This window comes from Sebastes fasciatus, chromosome 2 (assembly GCF_043250625.1).
Source record: "Sebastes fasciatus isolate fSebFas1 chromosome 2, fSebFas1.pri, whole genome shotgun sequence".
Classification (NCBI taxonomy): Eukaryota; Metazoa; Chordata; class Actinopteri; order Perciformes; family Sebastidae; genus Sebastes; species Sebastes fasciatus.
The window spans coordinates 24,532,944-24,559,597 of NC_133796.1; the positions used below are offsets into that span (position 1 = coordinate 24,532,944).

At 37.7% G+C, this 26,654-nt stretch overlaps 1 protein-coding gene across 2 annotated transcripts in view; it reads right to left on the reverse strand.

The window, feature by feature from the left end:
- gpc6a (glypican 6a) overlaps positions 1-26,654 on the reverse strand; it is a 176,242-nt gene that overhangs the window by 79,523 nt on the left and 70,065 nt on the right. For both annotated transcript variants that reach the window (XM_074615065.1, XM_074615057.1), the window contains exon 3: positions 9,197-9,588. In XM_074615065.1, coding sequence (XP_074471166.1) covers positions 9,197-9,588 — 392 coding nt within the window. The remainder of the gene's footprint in view (positions 1-9,196; positions 9,589-26,654) is intronic.

A 26,654-nucleotide genomic window follows, 5' to 3' on the forward strand; every position in this document is an offset into this window, starting at 1 on the left:
TTTGCTTGAACATGTTAGAATTCGATGGATATTTTCCTAAATATTTGACCATTTTCCATTCTTTTGTATTATTCTCTAAATGTCCTCACACTGAATCACTATCAGGCTGACTGAGTCTGTATCTTTTTTTAGTTTCCAGTGTGAGATTGAAGAGCATAGAGAGATTTATACAGTATATTTCTTTATTATCCTTTCATATCATGCCCTTGTATTTCAGACCACATGCTGTCTCTCATTTTTTTTCCAACATTCTACAGTTCACCACAGATCAAAATCTTTTAATTAAAAAGGACATCTTTGGTGCAGCACATTTCCCGATGACGTGCCAACCTTTTTGAGCCAGTTGCCATCTGCCGTCACAGCGTTGTGGCTGAGGCGTTATCCCCAGCAAGCTGTGTGAGCTGTGAGCCAGCGAGAGAAAAGGAGACAGACAGAGAGAGAGAGGGAGGGAGAGACGGACAAGTTGTCCGGTGCATCTGTAGAAGTGGGCTTCAGCTGAGAAACATGGATGAACCATACTCTCTTATGGAGGAGGTCACTTAACACGCCCTGAGCAGAATCTGCTGTCAAAATGTTTCAGTCCACTTTCTGGTTGTGCTACATATTCATCACAAATACAGATACTGACTACTTTGACTCTACCAGACCACATATAAGACACTGTAATATATTCACTTTGTTGATTAAATGAAGGCATTTTGTCTTTGTGTCTCTTCAACTAGTAGTGCTGTCTCTTTACGTAGTGATAGCAGATCAACTGCAACCAATTCCAATGGCATTGCTTTGCTGTGTCAAAGAACATCGCTTATGAGCACCTCACTGTGATTTGGTTATTAATCATTAATTGATTAATCTGCCAATTATTTTTGTTCCATTCATTTATTATAGTTTTGTCTGTAAAATGTAAGAAAATATTGCAAAATGTGAACACTGATGAAGAACATTGTAGACATTATCAAGCAATAGTCCAAAACCTAAATATAATCAGTTTACAAGGATATTAAAAATCAGACAAAAGCAGCAAATCCTCACATTGGAATAGCTGAAACCAGAGATGGTTTGTCATTTTTGCTCAGAAAATGAGTGACCGAAACAATTAACAGAGTGCTGTAGGAGTCCTAAAATGATGAGTTAGCATTTTAGGACTTCTGGTTCCCTCGTCTGGAAGTCAATGTCAATGAGTTTTTAGTTTGATCCCTGAAATACGGTCTGTGGTTAACACAAGCTTAGGAGATTTTAACATTTTGTTCTACGATATAAAATAAAATGGCTAAATGAGACTACTAAACGTCGTCACGCCCATCACTAGTCCGCCTTTAGCTGAGTGGTGGTGACGTGAAGTCATGCGACTGTTTGTAGCCTAACGTTAACTTTTTACTTCTAGCGATTACATTTACGCTTCACAAAACATAAAAGTGGTGTTGGTTTGTGAAGATTATCTTGCTGAACAAAATGTGTAAGTATCATAAACGTTTGTTTGCCGCAGAGTTTATTTTCTGCAATAATGATACTAACTTCCTGTTTGGTCTAAAAAAATACGTCATCCCTAAAGCACTCTATTGATTATCAAAATAGATGCTGATTCATTTTCTGCAGATCAATCAATCAGCTAATCATTGCAGCTATACAGTACTATATTTCATAAGAATCCAACAGAAAACAAAATCTTGATAATGTGCTTCACCATACTAAGTATACCAGCTAGTTATTTTATTATGATGTGGTATCTTGGAAGCTAAAAGCTAAAACCCAGAAATTCTTGGCTGAATGTTACCACTACAGTGTGCTTATTAAACTCATTATTTCATGCTTCACGCTGCTACGTGCTGTTATGTATCATTTAATATTGTAGCAAAATACATCTGAAACACTATTTCCTTTCATTTAAGCGCAGTGTGTTATACAAAAGGGTAGCAGACTCAAAAAGTCAGTATGCATACAATAAAACACTTTTTTGAAGGCACTATTGTCCCATAATGCATTGCACAGTTTGATTTTTTTTATACCAACTGAAAATACTGCAAACTACTTTATTAAAATTACTATATAGTACATGCTGTGCAGCGTGTACATTAGGTATGCAGTATGGAATTGAGACACAGCTAGTATTTCACACAATAAACATATTGTATGATGTTATATATTATGCAGTTACTTGCTCTGTGGCAGGAAATAAAAAGTGCAAATAAATAAAATCATATTACTTTATTCTACTAAAGTATATATGAATGTTTCACTCAATTAGATTTGGTTATGTTTAAATCCAAAAAGCAGCACACAAGTACTGTGTTATTTATATGTGTTTCCATCTCTTTAGTCCCATTTATTTTTTATAAATTCAAAGTACTGACTCAGAGTGACACTGTTGTCTGAGCTTGTATTACTGAGTGTTGAATGCACATAACTGTATTGCCCTCACAGTGAGTGGGCTAAACTGATTTGAACACTGAGTACATTAAGTAGAGAAGAAAAAAGATACCCAAGAAAAAGTGTGGAAACTGCATGTAACTGTTCCTGATATTTCTCACAAGTCAGCGAACTGGCAGAACATTAATCTAAGGTAAATGTTGTGTAAAGATTAGAAACTGCCTCGGAGCTTAATGTCAAATGATTTGACAGTTCGTGGTAGGAAATGAGTGTATAATGAGATCAACATGACAGTGTAAGCCATCAGGAAAAACAAATCCCTTAGTACAAAATACCTTACTTCCTTCCATCATCTCGACTAAATATGCACCGGGAACTAGGCCGGCTTCCCGTGCGTTTGCACAGTGGGTGATAAGTGCTCTAAATGCCTGAACTTTAAACCCTCCAAAAGGTCCAAATCCCTGCAATCTTCTCTGAGCAGGTCTTAATGTGGCTGGACTGTGTTTTAAGTACTGCAGGATAAAACTCTTAATGGTCATCATAAACTGTAATCCAGAGAGATTCTGCTCTTAATCCAGGATCGGGGTCCAGGAAACTGTTCAGTGCAAGTCGAGTGCAATCCCATTTTACGGAGTGATATCTCTCCTGTTCTGACTTGACTGCATGCAGAGCTGCCTGTTAGCAGTAATTATGTATGGCTCATCATCATCAGTGCACCATCCTGTGTTAAAGTAACGTGGAAAATTGAACAGACAGATGGCTGAAAGCAGCCATTTCATATAAAAGGCACATTTTGTCATTTTAAAACCTCTGGCTTTCACCACTGATTTGGTTATTTGAGTTGGAGCCTTAACGGTGGCTAGTTAGAGGCGCTCACAGGGGCCATTTACAGTATGCAACACTTCACATATAAATATGAGTAAAGACCTGTGGCGGAGACAGAGTCATATTTTCTGTTAATTTTTATAATGCTTCTCACAGGCCAGTAGGCATTTTATCTCCCAAAATTAGAAAAGCATTACTGTACTGTACGTCTTTATGCATTGATTTACTTCTAAAATGCTGGTAAAATAGTTATGGTGAAAGAAGAAGAAGAGAAACTGAGAATCTTCAGATGTATGAAGACTCCAAAGGGGCCTTAGGTATAATGAATCAGATCAATTATCATCGTTGATCAAATTAGCAGCAGTGGAAGGTCAAGACAGAAAGAAGGTCAGATGGTCCAAGGTCAACAACGATCTTTCAATCTCAACTTTTAAGTCGACGTCAAGAAATCCTTGAAGGTCGGGTCGGTAATGCTGAGAAACTAGCAGGAGTAGGCTAGATTTAAAAAAATGATCCAACCAAAAAAAGAAGCCCAGAGTTGCCAAGTCTTTTCCAATGAAAGTAGCTACTGTAGCAGCAGTAGCTCCAAACGTCCCTAAATCTAGCAAGAAAGTCAGCAAGTCAGCAACACTGACAGTCCGTCCCTTCAGGCCTCCCTCCAAAGCCACATCCCCAAAATTATCATAATGAATGTAAACAACGAACATGGCTATTGTTAATACTCCCAGCTGTCAAGCGTGCAGCTAGCTTGCAGTAGCCCACGAGTGAAAGCATTCGTCCAATCAGATGCTTAATGCCTAGTGGCAGCCCATCGAGCGTCCGATGCTGGGAATGCGAGGAGAGCCCTCGTGTCCAACAACAGCCCTGTGGACACGTACCATTAGCCTAGTGTTGTTTCAATCTGTGAAACTGTGTATATGACAAAAAATAAATGGGATGTTTAGTGCTTATGTAATGTATTAACAGGTTTTTATGCATGTTTAAAGTAAGTAATGATGTTTTTAAAAGGTCTAAAACCAGGCTATATGTAGCTAATAAATACTGGTCTATATCAGAGCTAAAGCACAGAAGGGGATGTTGAAAAGACATCTATTGCTCAGTGGGAATCGTTGCAGCTCTACATACACACAATCTGCATCATGAGTACTTTTGATACATAATAACCTGTAAATAATTTAGTTTTTACTTTACATTTTCTGAAGTATAATTTGAATGGTTGGACTTTTACTTGAAATGGAGTATTTTTGGAGTATCATATTAGTAATTTTACTGAAATATCTACAGTATATCTTCCACTACTTCTACAGGATAATAAGTAAAGTACACAGTACTCCACCTTAATGACAGATGGTTTATGGAATGACACTTTACGGCAGTTTGTCCAGCTGTGAGGTGCGTTTTACTACCGTTTGCCCATAAGTGATCTGCTAAAATAACACAAACTGCTGAATGACCACACACAGCAAAAACACTGACTTCTCATTGCAGCTTTAACACCACTCAAATGTAGCGTTCCACCGCAGTATATAAATCCTTGTTGTTTATGGATGTAAAATTGAGCACAAAGTGCCTTGTCGATAGTGTTGTGCTTACACTTAAGAAGTGAGAAACTGTACTCTAAGACTGCGTTGTAAGGAGATGCAAGTGGCTTTTTGTCCTTGAAAGCAGCAAGTACGCAGGGTGATTCTCAGGTCAAGGTGATTTGTCATGTCAGGCAACATTTTCACCTCCAGTTCTACAGTATGGTTGTTCACTACCCTGACAGCCTTCAGCAATGCCACACTGTTTCCTGGCTCCACTCCATAATTGATGAGGAAGCGAGGAATATGGGATTTGATCCAGAGTGAGGGTGCCTTTTAGGCCTGGCTCAGATGTATAGAGGTGCTCATTCTAACCCGTCATCTGAAATGGCGGCAAATCCACTGAGGAATGGTGGAAGGCTAACGCAGTGGCAAGATAAAAGACGATAATAAACAATTTAAGATGACTGAATCTTCAGAGAAGATATATGGCAGCAAGGAGGATATAGCACTTTAATATGTACATACTTTCATGATGTAAATTCCCATAATCCCCCATAATTATGTGAGGAGAGTGGGTACGGGAGGAGGGTGATAATATATCAAGCTGATTCAGTTTCAGACACAATAGTAATAAAAGTTGGCAATGGTTTAGTGTCTGGTCTGATGAAGAGGGAAAAGGAGATTAGGAATTTGAAAGTAGCATTTTCTTGTGTGTGAAGATAATGTGGCTTTTTAACATTATTATATTTCAAGTCATGTTTGGTTTTCTCATAAACTGACGACATTTCATCTATAAAAAAAACATCCAACACATGAATAGTTTACATGATTAACAGCAGCCAGAAGTGTTTTTATGTAACTGACATTTCTATAAAAAAGCAAGTAAGAGTATAACTTGTTAATGAAACACTATAAGAGTTAAATTCAACACTACACCCACGTGCATTTAGTTTTTTTTTTATTAAATTAACTTTAAATAGAATATACAAATTGACATGATTTGAGAGTATACAGTATTTTGTTTATTTAAACTTAACAGTACACATGAAATACCTCAGGAAACTGATAACTCTTTGCTCTGTAGTGTCATCTAGATTGTAGAGCTGCAATGATTAATCGATCAAAACAAATTAATAGGCGACTATTTTGACAATCAATTAATGGTTTCATGGATGTGAGAATTTGCTCCTTTTCTTTGTCATCAAATAGAATAAATAATAATACTAAAATATATATATATATTTTTCGGGTTTCGTCTGTTGTTCGGACAAATCAAGACATTTGAGGATGTTACCTTGGAGTCTGAGAAACTGGGATAGACTATTAATTGATTAATCTTGAAAATAATCAGCAGATGAATGAATAATGACATTAATCATTAGTTGTAGTCCTAGTTTATTGTCGTTAACAGTATAGTTGAAACAGCATTTTCTGCAATAAAACAAAGATTTATATACCTAGTATTATATTATATATATTTATATTATATATATTATATTATAATACATAGTTATGTTCACACTCTACCGTGTTCTATGATCTGTCTGTCGCTGTACGGCCAGAGATTAACACAGGGAGTTGATTTAACCTCCGAAATGACAAAATGAAAAGGATTAAAGTTCTTTCTCAAACTCAGCTCATCTCATTTATTTTCTTTCTTTCTTCCTCTTCTGACAATTTGTCTCCCCTGTTCGAGTGAAAGGCACAGCGAGCTTCAAGCTAAAACCAGATGAAAAGGAATCCTATCACTGCTGAACTCTGAAGACATTTTAAAACTGAGGTTTGAACTAATGATAAAACTACAGTTTTATATCATTTGTGTCTAATTGCAGGTGAAGAATTTTAATTTTGGAGGTCAATAACGTTCCAGACTGAAACTGTCATTGTGATTTATCAGCAATGGAAGGAAATTAGTAGATGAAAAAGTGTTGAAAAATACATAATTATAGTTTCTATTTCTAAAGACAAATCCACAGCTAAAGGCCTTTGAAGGGTCTATATGTTTCACAGTTTTTAAAAGAGTTTTAAGAAAGTATGCAGGGAGTATTTTCTTCTGTGATTGCATATTTATTCCATGTCCATAGATGTCCTAGTAGGCTTTGAATTGTCTTTTATGAACTCTAAACTTTAAACCAACAGAACCAAATGTATTCCATGTGGATGATGGATATAAGTGAGGAGAGAAAACTTAAATTAAATCATAATTTAAAATCTATTAAATAAGTATTCTAAGGACTCACCCTCCAGTTTTCCAGGAAACACACTCTGCATTAAACTTTAATGTTTTTTGTTTGTTGTTTTTTTAATGATGAAATTGGACTGTGCATAAATTTGTCTACTAGTTTTATCATTCCTGCCAGTATTGTTTTATCTATTTCATAAAGCGGAAGCGGAGCAATGCACTGCAGCATCAAAAGCAAACAGCTTGGTTATATAATTTTTACAGTTTAGACGTCAATGAAAAACTGTTGCGTAACTTTCTATGTTGAACATGGAATTAGAAAACATATCCACTAAGCCTTTAAAAACACATTTCTAATCTCCAGTGTTTGATGATGCTCTAAAAACATATTTACTTTTCAGAATCAAATCAACCAATTTCTCAAACCAAACCAGAAGCAACAGCAAAGACAACGTTATTAATATCATCAAATTGACTGCCCGCATGGAAAATGTCACTATTTTTACTGATACACAATGTCCAAGAAGTAACAAAATGAGAATAGCAAAGAGAAACAAACAAAACCACATCAGAAATCTCGGGGGGATATGAGCTTTAATCTTTCCTCTTTTGCAAAGCTTTTGCTCTCTGCGGGTAATTCCCTTGAAATGTGGAGAAATATGGAGCATTCTGTGTACTCCACCAGTTATATGAAAAAATGTCTCGTACTGGCCCTCACACCCAGAGATCAAGTGCAACGATCTTCATATGGAATCAAAATGTTTGCTCTTTATTTCTGAGCTTTTAATAAATAATTCAGATGCAATCTAATCTAAAGGAGTATGATGTAAAGTCCAGTGAAGAGGTTTTAAAGACTTAACAATCAAGAGGGTGGACAGACCATCAGCACTGTGCGTATACTCTGAGTACAGTATGTACAGCAGAAAATAGCATCTTATGAATGATTAAATATTTTCCTTAAACCATGATTCTCTTGTGTGTGAATCACTTAAACTAATCACATAATATGGACTGGAATAATGTATGGCCTCATGAAAACAACCCAGTGTTAAAGAGGAGACATCTCCTATCGCAGGCATCTTACAGGATATTTGCTAGGGCTGGGACGATACACCTATCTCCTGATTCGATACTATCACGATACTTGGGTGCCGATTCGATATGATTTGCGACATTTAAGTATTGTGATTCTACAAGTACTGCGATTTGATTTATTGTGTCGACTTTAAGACATTGGAAAAAGTTGAATCTTGCACTTCAAGGGACTTTTACTTTGGAAAATATTTAAATTGATACATTAAAATGTTTGTTTTTCAGCCTGTGTGTAGTCAGAAATGTCCTGAAGTCAAATATATTGTCAGGAATTATTTATTAAATCTTTTCCAGCAACCCAAAAATCAAAGAATAAAGACATTTCCCTCACAAATTAGTGACATTTTCTTTTTGATTTATAAGGGGCATGTAACATGTTTCATACTTCTGGTGAATATAATGCAATCAATTTTATTTCTTTATATGTATTTTGTATATACAGTTCCCTTTGTTAACACCTTATTTTGAAAACCAGACGTAGTCACAGGTATATATTGTACTTCTGCTAACTTAGCCAAGCCTGTCGCTAGCACTCCCGTCCGGTCCGTTCTCTTTATACATCCATGGTCAGCTCCATCGCGGTGCCGTTTGAATGCATTTCACATAAATGTCAGTATATGGGTGCTCTACAGTTTTAGTGTCGGCCGATTTGACCACAGAGATGCAAGTAGCGGTGAGCTTGACCGCATGTTACCACAATACGATAACACTACTTGTCCGTGACAGAGTTAACATACAGCTTTAGCCGTGAAGTCTAGCTCTGCTTTTCCTGACAAGTGTTTCCATACTTCACTGGATGTGTAGTGTTTACCACTTTGGATTTAAAATGTGAGGGTGCAGGTTGTATCCACGCTGACCCTCTGCCGTTTTCTACTTTCTGCTTGTTGTTTTGGTTGAAGGATATGGAACGGATATGATGTCACGTTACTCTAGACTACAACAATAAAAGAGATAACTTCCTTTTACCTCCGCATAGACTCAAATGAAGCAAATATATCGATTCTGGCATTAAAAAATAGATTTCAAAATCATAAAATCAAACCTGCGATACATAGGTGAATCGATTTTTTCCCCACCCCTAATATTTACAATGCTTAATACTTTATCTTAAAGCAATAATACAACACTGCTCACCAGCACAGGTTCACTTAAGAGCTGAACAACACGTCAACAGTCATAACTGCCATGAGAAGAAAATCAAACTCACCTTGGCGACCCTGTTGGCGACCTCCCGACCCACCATTAGCCCCTGGACAAACGTCCGGGCGGCGATGAAGGCCCTGGTGACCTGGGCCTTCAGTTTCCTGGGCACATCTCCAAAGGGCTTTAGCTGATCTGTGTATTTACTGACACACTCCAGGTAGTCTTCTGTGAAGTGGTACTGGGAGTTGAGTAGCTGGAACATGCGTTCCAACAGCCTGGACCAGAAGTCATTGAGCATCTCCTCCAGGTTGACGTTGCCCCCCGTGTAGTAGCGCTTTAGCTCCGTGAACAGGTCCTGGAACACCTCTGAGTTCTGCATGTACAGCTTGCCGTACGTCCGTGTGAACATACTGTTGAGAGACTTCTCTGAATTGTCCAGCAGCTCCAAGAAAAACTCTACATGGATGGATGGTTTGGAAAGAGGAGGGAGGGAGGGAGGGAGGGAGGGAGGGGTGGGAAAGACAAACAGCTGGGTCATTGTGCCGATATTTACAGTATCTGATGTCTTTTCCTACAATATAGACCAGACAAAAGGCTTTGGAACCATAAGAGTGCTGTTTAATCTAGACTGTTGTTGTACTTTAATGTCTCATTTTATGGCTCTGTCTGCGTACAGGACCAATGTATAGCAGCCAACAAAAGGTACTTGATTATGTGAAGAAAGTCAGTCCAATGCATTAATAATTTAATAGCAGAAATAATGGGCCACAAGGACTATGAATGATTAATGTAAAGGTTCTGATTGCATACTGTAACAAAATATTCATAAGATTTAGACACAGACACTAGTATACATTATCATCCTGAGCGCCCACCATTATTCCCGGACGCATTAGTTCCTCACTGAAACAATTTATTTGTCCGGCGAGGCAGCTGGCCTATGAGCCTATAATTGAATATTGTGTTACAGTATATTGAGAGAGGCTTAATTCACTTTGAATTATCTAAAGAGTATGTTAAACAAAAGATAGAAAAAGAAACAAGCACATCTATCTTATTTCTATCATTATATTAGCCGTTGATTCAGTACACACACCTTACACTGTGTGACGTTCTCATTCTAAAATACAACTTTATAACAAATGTCTTTTAACATTCCTTAAAACTGAACTGAAATTTGAAACCTCACTTTTCAAGAACAAATAAACTGCAATGATTCTTCTGTTCAAATGGGGATGAAACCATCTTATATGCATATCTGTGGAAACAGTGTCTCAGCCTCAAACCTCTGGATGGGCTTTTTTCCCATGGCAACGGTTGACTGCATACATGCCAACCTTGAGACCTTAAAAATAGAGAGGATTTCAAAACCAAAGTGCGAGGTCTTTAAAAGAATGAAAATAACAAAGTACACGGCTACAGCATTTTGATGTTAAACTTTTCATTTTACCTTCAATTCTCAGGAAAGAAAAGTGACTAATTCTCCCCTCTGGCGTGAGCTTGTGTGAATCTCTTACATAAACTAATATTCATCAGTTTTTATTATTTTTTTGCCACTGCTTGAGTATTTAGTATTTAGTATATTCAGTTAGCTCTCTTCATCTCTCTCTCCGTTTCTCACTCACTTGCACTGCGCCACAGCGGCTTTTCGCTATGTTGAGCAAAGCCCAACTATGGGTGCTACACGCTGTGATGTGGCGAGCGCAGCTCGTGTTGCGAACATAGACTGCTCTCTCCGGACGGGAAATTACATTTGGTGTAGCTCTATTGTCGTCCGAGTGGAAACAGTAGGGCTTGTACACGCGGTACTGTGCCAGAAACAGGTTACGATAACAAAAACGGGAAAAAATTGTGAAAATTTACCATAAATCAGGAGAAATACGGGAGAATCAGTAGCATTGGCAAGTATGGTTGACTGACCACTGTCAATTCGTGGTGGTACGCTACTGATCAGAGTGGTAACAAGTCATTGTCTCAAGTCACAAGTCAAGACAGGCAAGTCCTAAATTTTGAGTTTCGAGTCCTAAACGAGTCATAATGCGCTCTTCGCCAAACATAATGCCATTTTAACAATTTAACAACAACTGGCGCCAACTGGCACTCAGTAACGTAACATTAGTTCTTCATGGTTTTCTCCTGCAACTTGACAGATGCTGTTAGATTGGTTCAAACAAAGTGGATCTGGGGAATTGAGTCCAGATTTCAACAAAAAAAACACCACTTTTTGGGGATTCAGCAATAAACAACAAAAGATAGAAATTCAGTTTGTTCAGTTCAGATATTTCCCCATGACTAAATCTCCTTCCCAAACAAATCAATAAAGGATCTCTCAAAAAGTAAATAAACCCAACTCCTGTACCAGGCAGTTGATCGTCTTCATGCACACACTTTTTAAATACAATATGTTTTAATCTTTGGGCTAAAGGGAAGGTATCAAGCCTTAGTGCTCAATTCTGATTTATTGCTCAGATCTGATTTTTTTTGTTTGGCTGTTCACATAAGTTTTGTTGAAAGTGGCCAATATCAGATTCCAGTGTGAACTGGTCATGTTTATGAACTGACCCACATGCGTAAAAAATAATAAAGAGGTCACACGTAGCACACTGTCATACGGAAGTAAACATGGAGGCAACTGAAGTCAGCGTTTACGGTTTCATTTATAAGTTGATGTGCAGTGGAAGCCTGTGAATACGTGAGCAGATGAGTACGAGGACAGGGAGAAAGAGAGCCACATTTTTAATTATGGCTTTTTGTGGAGCAATGGCTGCTACTTCTGTACGGAGGTGTGCGTTGACGCGCAGTCGGAGCCAGGAGTGGTGGAATCGTGACGTGAATGGCTTCATAGCGCAGAATTGTGACGAATGACGATCTACAGTGACGTAGAAGTTGCATAAATTCCGATATGACAGTTCCGACTGAGGTTGCATTGGAAAAAAAAGATCAGACCTGTATATGATTTAGGATAACATATGAAAGTGGCCCAAATCAGATCCATGTAATCTGTGCTGTTCACACGAGCCGTGTTTCCATTCACATATTTCTATGCGCATTTTTGAAGTATTGTATTAAAAAAGTCAAGTCAATTTTATTTGTATAGCCCAATATCAAAATTCACAAATTTGCCTCAGGGGGCTTTACAATCTGTGGAGGATACGACACCCTCTGTCCTTTACAGAGTGACCCTCTGTCAGAAAAGCTGTATGGAAACGACAAAATTAGATAAAACTTCAATTGCAACAAAAAAGTTTTGGTTTTGCCTTTATCGAAAAAAAGAGATGATGTGCTAAATGGATTATGGAAACGCCTTTGTCAAATAATTCATGACGTATAGCGAACATATAGCTCACATGACTGATCAGCTGTTTCCGCTGTCTGCGTCTTCTCCAATATTCTCATAACAGGCGAATGCTTGTCTTCGTTTCTGAACAATATGAACGTGGCCAGTACTACAGTAGCTGACATGAAAGAACGATTAAAACTTGCCCAATTGAAACAAATTCCTGAAGACCTCTCTCCATTTTTCTATCATAGATGGTTAAAAGGCCAAGTTAGATTGCCAAGGCGACTTGTTTTATTCCCGGTTCACAACCTTTTTTTCCACTCTGTTTACTGGCGGATTACAGCCATATGTTGCCTATAGCGCCAACTTCTGACCAAACTACGTTGTAGCCAACAAGACGAGTTTATTTGCTCCAAACCAGTTGATGGAAACGTGCTTAATTTGCAACATCTCAAAAGTTCGCTGTTATAAAAAAAACAAAAAACTGATCTGAGTCACATATGTGCAAATATATCTGATTTGGGCCACTTTTGGCTGCAGTGTGAATGTAGCCATAGTGTTGGTTATAGCCTAGCGTTAACATTTACAACTTTCAGCATTTGAAAACTCTCGATTAATAAGGAGCTGTTACTCACAAAGTTCAGATGATTTGTTGGAACAAGTAAGTAGGATCACGCATACAGTGTTACAGATATATTTAGATGACATTCAGTAATGCAATTAAAAAAGCAATTAAACAGAGTTATCTATAAGCATGTATGTCTACTGTACTTACAATAGACATGACATATTACTTTGAATGGTTTCTGTCGGATAACATTTTTAAGGACAAAACATATTTCTGGGGATATGATATTCAGTATTTCTGTTGACAGTGTGATTTACATTGTTTTACATGTTAAATTACTTTAAACACAGGCATCAAAATGCACAAGTGCACCAATAAAATTCAACTTCCAATTATATTATTATTTCTTGTCATCCGCCCAAGTGGCTTTTTTCCATGTGAGCACCTGATCTCTTGAGCATTACCACAACCAACAAAGAGGAAGATAAGAGGGAGAAAAAAGCAGCGTTAGCCGGGGAGTCTCTGTGAAGCAGAGTAAATAAGGATCCTATGTTCCTGAGAGCACCGGCATAAATGTTGGGAAGATCATAACACATCTCTGCATGTACAAATGCCAAATAATTCTCCTCCTTCTTTGTAAACAAACACGCTGCAGACATTTCACGCGTCATGTTTGCTAACAGACCATACAGGGACTCTTCTTTGACATTTCTTTGCATTGTTAATGATAGCTGTCACACGGCTACAGGGTGTACATATCTACTTCTAATGATACATCTCCCTCTTGTGATGATATGACTAATCCATAAGGAACGACCAGTCAGTTCACATGTAGCCTATTTTGTTTATAGTGAAGGCGAGCTGTGCTGTATGTCATCAAGGAAAACCAGAATAGAAATGCTTGAAACATTCAAAACATAAGAAATGTAAATAGTAGAATTTCAGATTGATTAAGATTAACATTTTGAGACCATTTCATTTCATATTTAATTTTGATTCAGTTTGAATTGAGGTCATATGAAATACTAAATTGTGTGTACAGTGTAAAAGTACATTTAAGGTACAGTGAAAAATGAAATAATTTACATAATTAACAACAACAGAACAGTTAGATTTAATTAATTTTCATTTAATTTTAGCATCCTTTTATATCTTATTATATCGGTTGACCACTAGCGTAGCAAGAAGAGCCCCTGTGGGTGTTCATCAGAAAAACAGGACGTGCCACATGATCTAGAGTTGGACTGGGAATGAAATTCAGCCCACGACTTAGAGATGTAGAGGCCCTTTATGCAAGCGCACAGAGGGCACAAGTGGACATTTTTTTGGCAGTTTTAACACTAATACAGCCACCTCAGTATATATTTATGAAAAGTTGTGGCTGGTGTGAAAAACTCCGATGTCCGAGTGCAAGTGAATGCAGCAAGAAATGACGCTGCCAGCTGCCACTACTGGTCCCGGCAGCTTTCTGTGCAGCCGCTCCTGGTCCCGGTTGCACGCAACGACTGCTTGTGTCTTTTTTTGCTGCAGATGAATAGTGGCGTTTTTTTTTGTTTAGTAATAGTAACTAGTTTTAGTAACTAATAATTAATTCTGCATCTGATTTTTGGGTGTGCCAGCTGCTTCCTTGGGTGGCACAGACACACCCAGGCACACCCATGGCTACACCATAGCGGTTGACAGGAACTAGTAGACTAAATTACAAACTTAATAAAACCCTATTATGCTGGTTATCTTCAAAAAATATGGATACATCGGTCAACTCTCATCGCATCATACATTACACTCATCCTTTACTGTGTGCATCACTCAATGATATCAACCCATAAGAGTCATTTTGGCAAAGTGTGAACTGTTTTTATGGGAAAATGTAAAATGAACTACTGACTATGTTAAGTGGAATAATACAAACACACTGCAGCTGAGTTAAGGAGTCAAACTCTGAACTCTGCATCATAATCCACTGTTCTGCAAAGTCTGCTAAACCACCACCGAGTGCCTGAGAAACCTACTGTTGTATACTACATCTGCATATCCTCTGGCTCTATATGCTAATGTACAACCAGAGGTTTGGTGTTCCCACCGGTCTCACAATTCATGTTAGACTGCTCTGGTCTGGAAACCTTTTTTTTTTTGCAACTTGTTTAGCCAATCCTCTTTTCTCTCTACTGACACCTAAAACACGTAGAAGACCAGTCCCTAGTCACTCACTCCATTACAGCCGCATTTGTTTAAATGTTGAATGCTTGCAGGGCCTTTTTCTTTCCATTTTTCCAATTGGACCTGAATCAAGGACACGTAAGCCCCTGTGTATTGGGCATGCAATTGTGTTTCTGTGTTACCATTTAAGTATAGCTCTCAGGATAATATCACAAAACAAAAGCAACACAATATTATTCATATTATTTACTGTAGTTATATGCAAAAAGACTCATACATATATTTCAATTTTAAAGACCTTCCTGAACACTTGGAAAGAGTTGAGACGATATATTATCTTCTACATTTGACTCTACATGTTTTATTTTAGATTGTGAATCTTGACCTTTCTGCCAGAGTCCAAAGAGGGAAATAGTGACAAAAAGTTCCCTCTCCATATATCTTTGAAAAAGTTTTTTTTTTTTAAAGATTAGAATAGTGTTTCATGTCTGCATATATGTAAGGTCAAGTCCAACACAATCATTTTCCATGAAAGAAATTAACCGGTGAAACAAGAAAGACTGAGCTAAGATGAATCGTGCTGGGAAGAAAATTCTGAGCTCATAAAATTAAGTTTTATACAGGCTAATTGAGTCTCAGGCAATGACATGAGAGGTCATTAGGAACAGATCACACGCTATTCTGTGCATTACTGGGAAGTTACTGTGAAAGACTGTTGAAAGATAATAATTATATAATTTAACCTGATAAAATAATGGCTTTGATAATGTTTTACTTCCAGGCAGTGGTGACTGACAGCGCATAATGACATTCAGGGTTTCTATTATTATATGCAGCGGACTAAAAGCAGCTCTGGTCACGCTGTTGGATTGTGGTTATTGACTTTCCCATCAAAATGATGATGTTAAATGACCGACTTAAGTGGTCTTCAGTTCTTTAGGCCTTTGTGGACTAAAAACCAGAAACATATGGAGTGTCAGGATATTGAATCCACACAGCATCATGATAGATCTCCGCAACAATGTACGAGTTTACACTTTTCATTTGAGAATGTCTTTCTTAGCCCCGCTAGCGAGAGTGTTAACTAACAATGGCAATGGTTTTGTTGATCCTGCTGGGTGTGTGAGGAGCAGCACTTAAAGGACTTTTAGTCGTCTTTGCACTATTGATGGTCATTGTGTGTCATTCAGTGTTTACAACGTCTTACATCTCGTCTTACATCTCAAGAGGGAAATTACTTTTTAACACTATTTACAGACAACAGCCGTCTTTGCTTTTACAAATGAGTCTTTTTTTAAAAAGACATAAACTCAGATAACCATAATTGTAAGCAAAAATCAGTTTAAGCAGTTGACCAAAGTTAAAAGTTATATAAGAAGAGTTCTTGAACTAATGAGCAAAGCACACTGAAATAATCACCACTCTTCTCTTGCGTAACTGTTGGGTCTTTATGTGATTTCAAGGCCTTTTACCTGGAAAACAGAGTGTACTGAGAGTTTCAGATAGCTGCTACAGCCTGCCAACTCATGAGGAGTGAATTGCTCTCTGCTGGCCAAAATACATATTTGGCCAGGGAATTATCATTGAGAGTTATTGACCTTGGATAACATTCAGCTATTTGGCCTTTGGGGTCTTAATACTTGGAAACACGTCGATGGGTGGATGCTGCTTACTGACACAATGCATTTAGGAATCATCCAACTCTCTCAAGTAATGAAGATTGTACAAAGTAGTTAGTTGGAAAAGGAAAAATGGAAGTTGCAAGAAAAGCAAAAAACAAAACAGAGAGGGCTTCAATTTCAGAGCTGAAATATCTCTGTGAAACAAAGACACGTACTATATTTCTCAAGTATCATTGTCTGCTTACTGAACTACCTTTTAGATATATCAAAATGCAAGACATATCGCACTATATGAATAGTGAAATATTCTTTTACAGTACAAACAACTTCGGCTCATCTTAAAATAAAGGAGTGAGGGGTCAGGCAATGGACGAAACCCAGCTAACATTTTGAAAGTCTGCAAATTCATGATGGGAGAAAATAAAACTACACCTTCTTACTGAGTCTATAAATAGACATAAAGGCCAGTGCTCGAAGTGGGTCGGTACTCACCGGTACGCAGTACCGGCACTTCTAAATTTGACTCTTTCGTGTACCGTGACTTTTTCTTTTCTGCCCTCTCCATCAGGTTCTCTGGGAGATACAGAATGTCGATTCTTAACGGCTCGGCGCCAGCATTTTTGCACTGCGCCTCATAAGCCGCATGAACATAAAAACTATGTGGGGAGCATCTGGACGAGTCGACGCACAACACGGGGAAGGGGGGTGAGAATGAGGGTGCTGTAATTTATCTATACAATGTTCACGTCCTTTTTGTAAAATAATGAATGAGCTGTTCATCATAACTTTTTTTAATTTGTGAACAAATACAATTAATGAAACATTATATAAACATTTAGATTTATAGAATATGATTTTAAAGGACAAACATTTCCGAAAGAAAGAAATGTTCAGACGAAGGTTTTTATTTTTTAACTTTTATTTATTCAGAGGGAGGTTCACTGAGAGCAATGCTCTTTTTCAGGAACACCCTGCTCACATTCAGACAGTTACACATTCACACCTGGAAGCTGCCCAGTATAACCACAGTCTGATCTGCAGGCCACTGAGCAGCTCCACTGGAGCGGTTTGGGGTTAAGTGCCTCGCTCAAGGGCACCTCAGCGGTGGTAATGAGGAAGGGGCAAGCGCTGCTTTTCACTTTCCCCAGTTTGATATTATCCTGCCGGTCCGGGGGATTGAACCCCCGGAATCATTATTGCTAGTGATATGTGTACTAGCAATAATAATGGTTCAAAATGATGTAAAATTGCATAGTTTTAAGTCAAAAACGTATTGGAGGCCCCTACCAAACCCAATATCTCCAAAGTATCTTTTATTCATTGTTGAAATTCTAAATGTGTTATCCTGTTGCATAATATGTAGGAGCATCCTGACTGGGACACTGCTCCTAAAACCTGAATGATACCCAACTATAGGCTACAAATAACACAGGAAAGCACTTTAACTATTAACACTATGGGTAAATATACAAACGCACCATCTTAACCCTATAATGCTCCAGTTGAAATATTATTGGAATATTATAGGCCTAATAGAAGATGCATAGCCCAAGTATAATAATATGGCAATAAACCCACAGCTGATTATGACTGACGCAGTATAACATGCTTTGTTCCCTCTTCAAGCACCGGTAAAGGCATATTTAACAGTGACTGTTCTCCTGAGCAAATTATGAACTCCTCAAGAGTTTTACAAGAGTTTCTTTTTAATAAAAGTCAAGCTCAGTGAATGTACTGTAATGTATTTCTAATAAAGTTTTCCTATCAAGGTCTCCAGGCTATTTAACATTAGTTCTGTCTTTTATAGAGTTTCTCAAAATGAATCTAATAATAACCTCTATTTTTTGTTGTATTGATTCATTTGATGTATCTTAGTTACGTAACATAAAATATCTTTAAGTTCTGTAAAGTTGTTGCATAAAGCTGCTGTATAAATATCACTTATTTATATCATCATTCATCATATTGCCACCTTTAGAGTTTGTCCAAGGGGAGAGCACACTGAATAAAAAGCCTAATAATCAATATAAAGACCGTGGTAAAGTGAACCACCGCATTAGTGCCAGTCGTAATTGAGGTTGGACTGTTATTTTCATATGGCACACAAAATATAAAACGTGTTCGTACCCTTGAAGTAATTCTGAGCGTGAAGAATCAATTTTCCCTAAGAGCAGTTACAAAGTGCTCCTTTGATATCTGGCCTAATTACTGTAAATAATTATCATGATTAATAAAGGTGACCTTTCTGTTGCTCTGATAATAACACTTTATCCAAAGCAAAAAAAAGACCTGCACTCACCCATTAATTTTACTTCACACTGCTTGAAAACAGATTTTTTACAGGCTGAAACAAAGGAATCTCTGATTCTTAGTGTGGTTAATTAAGCCCAAATTTCAATTAATGGTCCAACAGTCTTGAATGACCAGAGGGTGGTTATTGTACAAAGCTTAGCCTAGATATTATTACATATTATATCTTTTAGCTTGGTACTGTAATGCATTTTGAATAGAGTCAGAGACACAGCACTCTGTGTAATGACCAGAAAAGCAGTATAACACATCATAAAATGAATAAAATTCAGATTAATACACATTTTTCTCCACATAATCCAGAATCTGGTTCATAATTACCAGAAATATTGACCTGTGAACTCCTGTAAACACATTAACACTGTACTGTATGTCTCATTAAATACATCATTCAAGACTTATATTTACTGTACTACTAGATTTCGAGGGCTCTTATCATCTCTCCAATGCTATGTTTGATATTGACAAACACTTTTCAACCTCTATGCAGCTTGTTGACAGAAGCATTCATATTTCTCAAAGATGTCAAAGTGGGAAAGTTTTTGTAGCAAGTGAACCACTTCAGCTGCAGGTTAACAGTGCGGAGTATCCGTATAAAATGCTTCTCACCGCTGGAGTACTCAGGGACAGTGGGAAAAATATGGTTTCAAATTGCAGTTACTGTCGATTTTCTCAACCCAGTTCAGTGCACATGAACAATATGACCAAGGGGGAAAATGAGACAGGGAAACTTTTTCATTTTTAGCTGAGGTTGTGGCATTGATCTAGCGGCGGGCAATGTCACTCGGACGGTCTACCGCTTTGGTCCAGACTGATATATCTCAACAACTGTTGGATGGACTGCCGCAGAATGTGTTTGTACAGACATTATTGGTCTCCAGAGGATGAATCCCACTTAAGCTATTTGCCCATCCGCGTAAGCGTAATGGCAGCTTTAAAGCCGTTTCACACCAAGCATGGAATTTCGTCCGAACAATTCGCACAGAAATTTATAAAAACTAATTTTGTGAATAAAAATATATAAGATAAAACAAAAAAAATATTCAGGCTGACCTTGATTTCGGCGGAAATATATGTTTGACCAATGAAATCCTTTGTTCCAACTGATCGCCGTCATTCTGCATAATAATCAGCCATTCGCTTCTGTTTGCTGAACGGAGTGTGTATTTTCGGGGCCTTGGAACAATGGGAGTTTGTTTTTTGGGTAACGGACGGCCGGACAAATTGGCTTTTTTTGGTCCAATGGGACATTTTTCGGACTATTGGTGTTTCGGAATAACAATGGTCTGTTTTCCCCACTCAACACCCAATAATGTACGACAAACATTACTACCTCAACAACCACATAAAGGACAATATATGGTTTGAGATCGCCCAGCAGCTGGGATATGATGAAGATGGTAATGTAGCTGATATGCACTTGCTATTGTTTTATTGGTGCCTTCAAATGGGGTTGTGTTTACCGTGTTCACGAGAAGAGTCCATATGAACGCCCCCCTCTTGTCGTATTCACAACCTCATAAGTGGAAAGTTTCTGAAAGCGCAGAGTTCACAAGTTGTGACGTGTTTATTGACGTCAGAAATGGCGGAGGCCATGGAAGTTAATTTTTCGGTGCACAATGAGTTAATATATTGTAAAGATGCAGACGGTAACGTTAATATTAACGTTGCTTAGCAGCGGTGTCCTCACGACTTGAACCACTTGAACGCCAAACATATTAACGCAAGCTTACGAGTTTCATTTGAAGGCACCATGTGCTACGAAACAGAACGTCACAGAACAGCGCTAGCCACAACAGATAGCGTTAGCATCACGTTTGTCCGATTAGTTTATGTATTGTGTAGCTATGTATAATGTAAGCCCCTTAAGATGTTCTCTGTCTGGATACGTTTTTGTTGTGTGGAGTGGACACAGGCACTATTTAGGAGAAAACTCATTGGGCTTCATTGACAAAAATTGAACACAGCAACGTGGGTGATTTGCATCGGATATGGTGTGCATAGTCGTCAATGTGGAAAATTCAAATGCAGATTTTCCACATTCCCGCACTGCATTTCCGCAGCGCACTGGTGAGAAACAGCTTTGGTTAATCAGATGGCTTATCAGATGATTGTAACATTGATATAATTTAATGTAGACCAACACAATACTCTTCAATCTCTCTTCATTCAAAATGTCATCAGATTTGTCAGCAACATTGATACTGAGAATTTACTGGTCACCTTCAAGGCTGACCAGTAAATTGTGCTGGACTAGCACCTAACCACATCTCTGACCTTGTCAGCCCCTGTGATCCAGATCCTCTTACAGACAGGTTACTGTTTCATATTCCACGTTGAAGACAAAGTGTCACATTTCATCCATTGTTATGTTCAATGTGCTACTGTGCTTGAGCCGAACATGAACAGAGTAAAGTTATTTTAATAATGTGGAGACATCCTCTCAAATACTGAGAGCAGTGGTCCAGTAATCATACATATATTAAAGATGTGTTTGTTGAAGTATTTGTTTTACAAGTCAGCTCGTACTGTATGTGTCGATGGAGAGAGCACTATAGTGGCAGTGGCATTGATATAACACAACATGTCATGTGACATCATTGTATAATAAAAAGCTCTTTGTATTTGATTGTAAAGAATCAACATCATCATCAGCTGTTTAGCTGCTGATGTTTGAGATTGCAGACAACTTTACACACCCATCACACACTATGTGCTGTACAATATCATGTGTAGCGTGTTTGTGATAAACTACTTTAGCAATTTTACAATACACCTCAGGTGTTCAGATTGTAATATGTTTTTCCATCCTGTCCTTATCTTTATCTCCTTTGCTCTGTCAAACCCATCAATCTTTCCCTTTTTCTTCTGCTTCTTTCCATTTATGATGAAATGTCACAAAAAAATAAAAGATATTCTGCCCACAGTGATGAACTAATAGAAAATAGACACAATTCATAATAAGGTTTCAACATAAGGTACATTTTGAAACAGATAAAAAAATTAGTGATTAATTTGCAATTAATTGCAATTAAATATTTTAATCAATTGACAGCCCTTTGAGCATATTTTATATGCCAAATGCAGTACCTGTGAGGGTTTCTGGACAATATTTGTTATTGTTTTGTGTTGTTAATTGATTTCCAATAATATATATACATATATATATAAATACATTTGCATTAAGCAAGCATATTTGTCCACTCCCATGTTGATAAGAGTAAAAAATGTGTGATTAATTTGTGATTAATTGCGATGCTTGATGTTTTGTTTTTCACCATGACCCCAATAATGGCCTCCATATACAAAATATATAAAGCAGATATGTTTTATTATATAGCACACCTCCTTCATCATAGACCCCCAGTACATGTTAGAAGTGTGTGTGCACTGTGTACCAAAACAGACCCCGGTAATTTACATCTCATTGATATTCCCAATTTAAAGCCAGCACTTCTCTACATCACAACAGATACTTGAAATGAATGCATGGTTTGTTTTGTTTAGTTCTCGCCAATATTCATTACCTGCACAAGATACAAGGGACTACGTGTGTGTGTCTTCAGCCAATTATGATAATACTGTTTTCTGTTCTGTTTGTTACCCTGAACAGACTGTGAAAGTGGACAAACAATCCTTAGACAGGTTTTCGTTTCGTTTCTCTAAATCAAACAATGATCAACATTATCAATTATGAAACATTAAGGCTCTATTTGAATTTAAGGTTGCCTGAAATCTTTTTGTTTTCATGTATGCAATTAATATGCTGTGTATGTTTGGGAAATAATTATTTTTTTTCTATTTGATACAGCGGTGGTATCCTCTTTTACAAACTATACTAATGTATCCAAAATATGTTGCCAATATTGTGAAAATTAAAATTCTGCCCCCGCTATTGTGTTCCTCATTAGGTCTGGTTCAGTGTTACATAAAGAATCTGCATGAAAGAAAATGGCAAGTGGGAATGGTTACTGGCACACAATGGTGAGCTTTCTGGCGGTCTGACTTTCTCTCTCCCCTTGGACACAGATTTAAGCTGTAGCCAAGGAACACTGTTTTCTTAATATTCATCCAACCTGTCTATTATGAATTGCATTACAGAATATGTTTTTGAGGTTACCGGACAAGTTTGTGGGACAGCAAAGTACATGGTGGCATTTCTGAAAAACTCGAATCACTAAATTTTCTCGGGTCACATTCCACAATTTCAATTTAAAAACACAAGTAAAACCGACAGCAGGATTGCTAAAGGGAGAAAAGCCTCATAATGTAAAATTACTTTTAAATGGGCGGAATTGCTGCGAGACGGTTATACAAAACTAAATGATTATAAATACTTCCTACTTCACTAGTACGTACACATTATGCCTAACTGCATATTGTGATTTTCAGGGAAACACATGCTGCAATGTCTAACGTAAATCTACACTGTCAGTTTTTCAGTTCACATTCCAGCTTGATTTGTATCTTCTCGCTGTGTTTTCAGCTTGTCTCTTCATGCACTAACATAAACTATAAGATGCGGTATAATAAACAGAGTCTCACTCAGGAAATGCTTATCATTTTCTGCACACTAGAACATCCTGACTAAACACCCTTGCCCGATTCATTAAACATTCAGAAACATCTGTTTTCAATCATATCCGTGTTGATGTTGATGAATCCCAAACGTTCATTAATGGAAAGCATGATAACAGGACCTTAATTACCATGAATTAACATATCCTAATGACACTGGATGAGAAACGTCACATTAGTCAGTGGAGAACACCCACGTTTATAATCAAGAGGACCATCGAGGCATTGTTGAACGTAACAAAGAGCTTCAGCCTTCAGGTGCCTAATATCCAACTATCGAGAAGCAGCAGCAGAGGCATTACTGGCTCACAGAGGAACAACCTCTGACAAGAGATCACAGAGGGGGTGAACTCGCATTATATCCTTTCAGAGAATCTAGCAAAAAGTTATCTTGACTTTCCAATAAAATCTAATACAGCAATGCAGGGGAAAGTTAAAGGCCACAGGAGAAGACACCAGTGTGTTGTCCCAAACTGATACTGAGCATGTTTCAGTCTCTGGCGTTGTTCCAGGTCAGACCAATGACATCATACCCAGCTCTGAAGCTTTTCACCAGCCGACGAACTCAAGGGAACAAACCAGATCAGACTGTGGGTTGAGAGGAAGGAAAGTGAGTCTCCCCATGATCTCACTGCCCTCTGAGTCCAGATCTTTTGGGACTTTGAGTCTTTTGGGAATAACATTTTAAAAGTCCCCAATTACAGAATTAATTAGTTAGTTAAATGGCATTTACAATAAATTACCTTTTTTTTCAAAACGTTGTACTAATTCCAGAAATAAGGATAATTGCGAATTAGGGGTGTCATAAGTAAGGGATAATACAGCGAGTGAAAGAATCCCCTTCAGGGTGATGGTCTCTCATCGCCCTGAAGGGGTTTCTTTCACAACAATGACCCGCTAGCTGTACATTATCCCGCTTATTACACGGCTACTTACTTAAGAAATCAATATTTTGACACAAACACGGTCCGCCAAAGTCCGACATCAAAACTGCGCCCATAACAACAGTCTGTTATACATAGCAACGGTCTGTTATAAATAAATTACAGACCGCAGAATGCTGTGAATGACCAATCAGAATTGAGTATCGTTGTCCCAGGGACGATAGAACATGTGTTTGGGATGGCGTAAACTCCCTATTGGCGCGCCCAGGGGACACAACATATTTTTTCCTGATAATGCTACACTGCCAACAGCAAATCCGTGTTGAAATCAGCAGGACGACAGCTAGTTAACGTTAGCTGTTAGCTCCGTGCAGGACTACGCTGCTTGATGGCGGCTAACAGCTAACGTTAAGTAGCTCTCATACTGCCGATTTCACAGGAGGGAGGTCAATTCTATCGTTACCATGATGTTTTTCAAATGTAATCTTACAAAATGTAGTTTTTGGTGAGAAACGTGAATAAATCCAGTTGTTTGAAGGAGATGTTTTCACAGCAATATAAACTAGATAATAGAGAGGGAATTATGACCTGTTTAATTCCCTAACACTCGCTCTAAACAGCTTATAATACATCATTAGAACTACCTTTCTAACAAAAACCAGAATGCAGACGGTAATAAAGGAGGGGATGTTGAAATACATGGAATTTATTGTCTTTCTTTGTAATTCCATTTGGTATTGGTATCGACTGCTACGGTACATTTCTGGTATCGTGACATCCGTTTTTTACAATGTAAATAAATTGCTTTAAACACAGACATCAAAGTGCACATGGGCAACAATACAATTGTGGTGGTATCAAATTAGTATGGAGAATCGTGGAATTTCATTTCAATTGGTATCGACGACAAAATTTCTGGCATTGTGACATGAATTAAAGACAGTCTTTACCCTGTGCAATGTCCAACTTCAGCAATAAAAGCCTACAGGATCTGTTTACTTTGCACACATTTTACACATGCTCTGAGTTAGGAGTAAATTGCAGTCAGCAATCAGAATAAATTGGACCCCAGTAAAAGTCGATGACTACAGGCCACTGACATTTTTCACACGTTTTTTTCTGCTTACTTTTTTCTTCTGAATGAATATGATGTAAACTTGCTCGTGTGACTGACTTTGTTTCTAACACGGCCTGTTCAGGTGCACAGCATAAAACAATTTGTATTCTCCTTTGTCTGTAGAATAGTTGGAAAAAGCTACCAGAGGGAAAAGCAGAGCAATGGGAGCACATCTTAAAGTCCACCTCCCCAAGGTCAACGTATTCTCATGCCACGGTTCGTATGATATCTTACAAAAGTGTATGAGACCTGCCAAGGGTAAATGGTAACCAAAGTTTAATTCATGTGTTATGACATTTAAATTAAAAAGATACTTTATTACACCTTCATGAAATCAATTCAACTATGCAATATCTACCATGAGATAATAATTTGTCTCTCTCTTCAATAAATCTCGTTGTATTCGGCCATTGTGGTGAACTTTGCATATAAATGAAAATGCTTTATGGCAACGTTGTATTTGTGCATCAATGAGATTTTAAAAGGCATTACATTTACTGGGTTAGCCACAAACAGCATTCCCATCTGTTTATTTGAATTTCCAGAATATTTCTACTATATCTGTACAAATGTCTTAAACTGATTCATGTTTTTTATTTAATTATATTAGGATTACTGATGGTACTTATAGATTACTGATCTCTAGTTGGGACCCAAGGTGTCCACACCACAACTGTCTGTTACACTTAAATCTACAGCCTCCACCTAGTCCTAGAGGGACTACAGATGAAAAATAGCTTTTATCTAGATCTGGTGCAATGCATGTATTGTGCATTGTCCCTGTAAAATAAACATTAAAATCACAATTTATGTGGATATTGTGACTTAAAAACACAGTCACAGAAGATTTTATGTACAGCAGATAGTATAATTTAATATAATATAATATATAAACTCCCCAGTACAATTTAGCTGGAGCTCACTGTTGCACTCAGGCAGCGATGCAATATCTTACCTTATTTTCCGTAAACATTGATTTTATCAACATAAATACAATATTCAA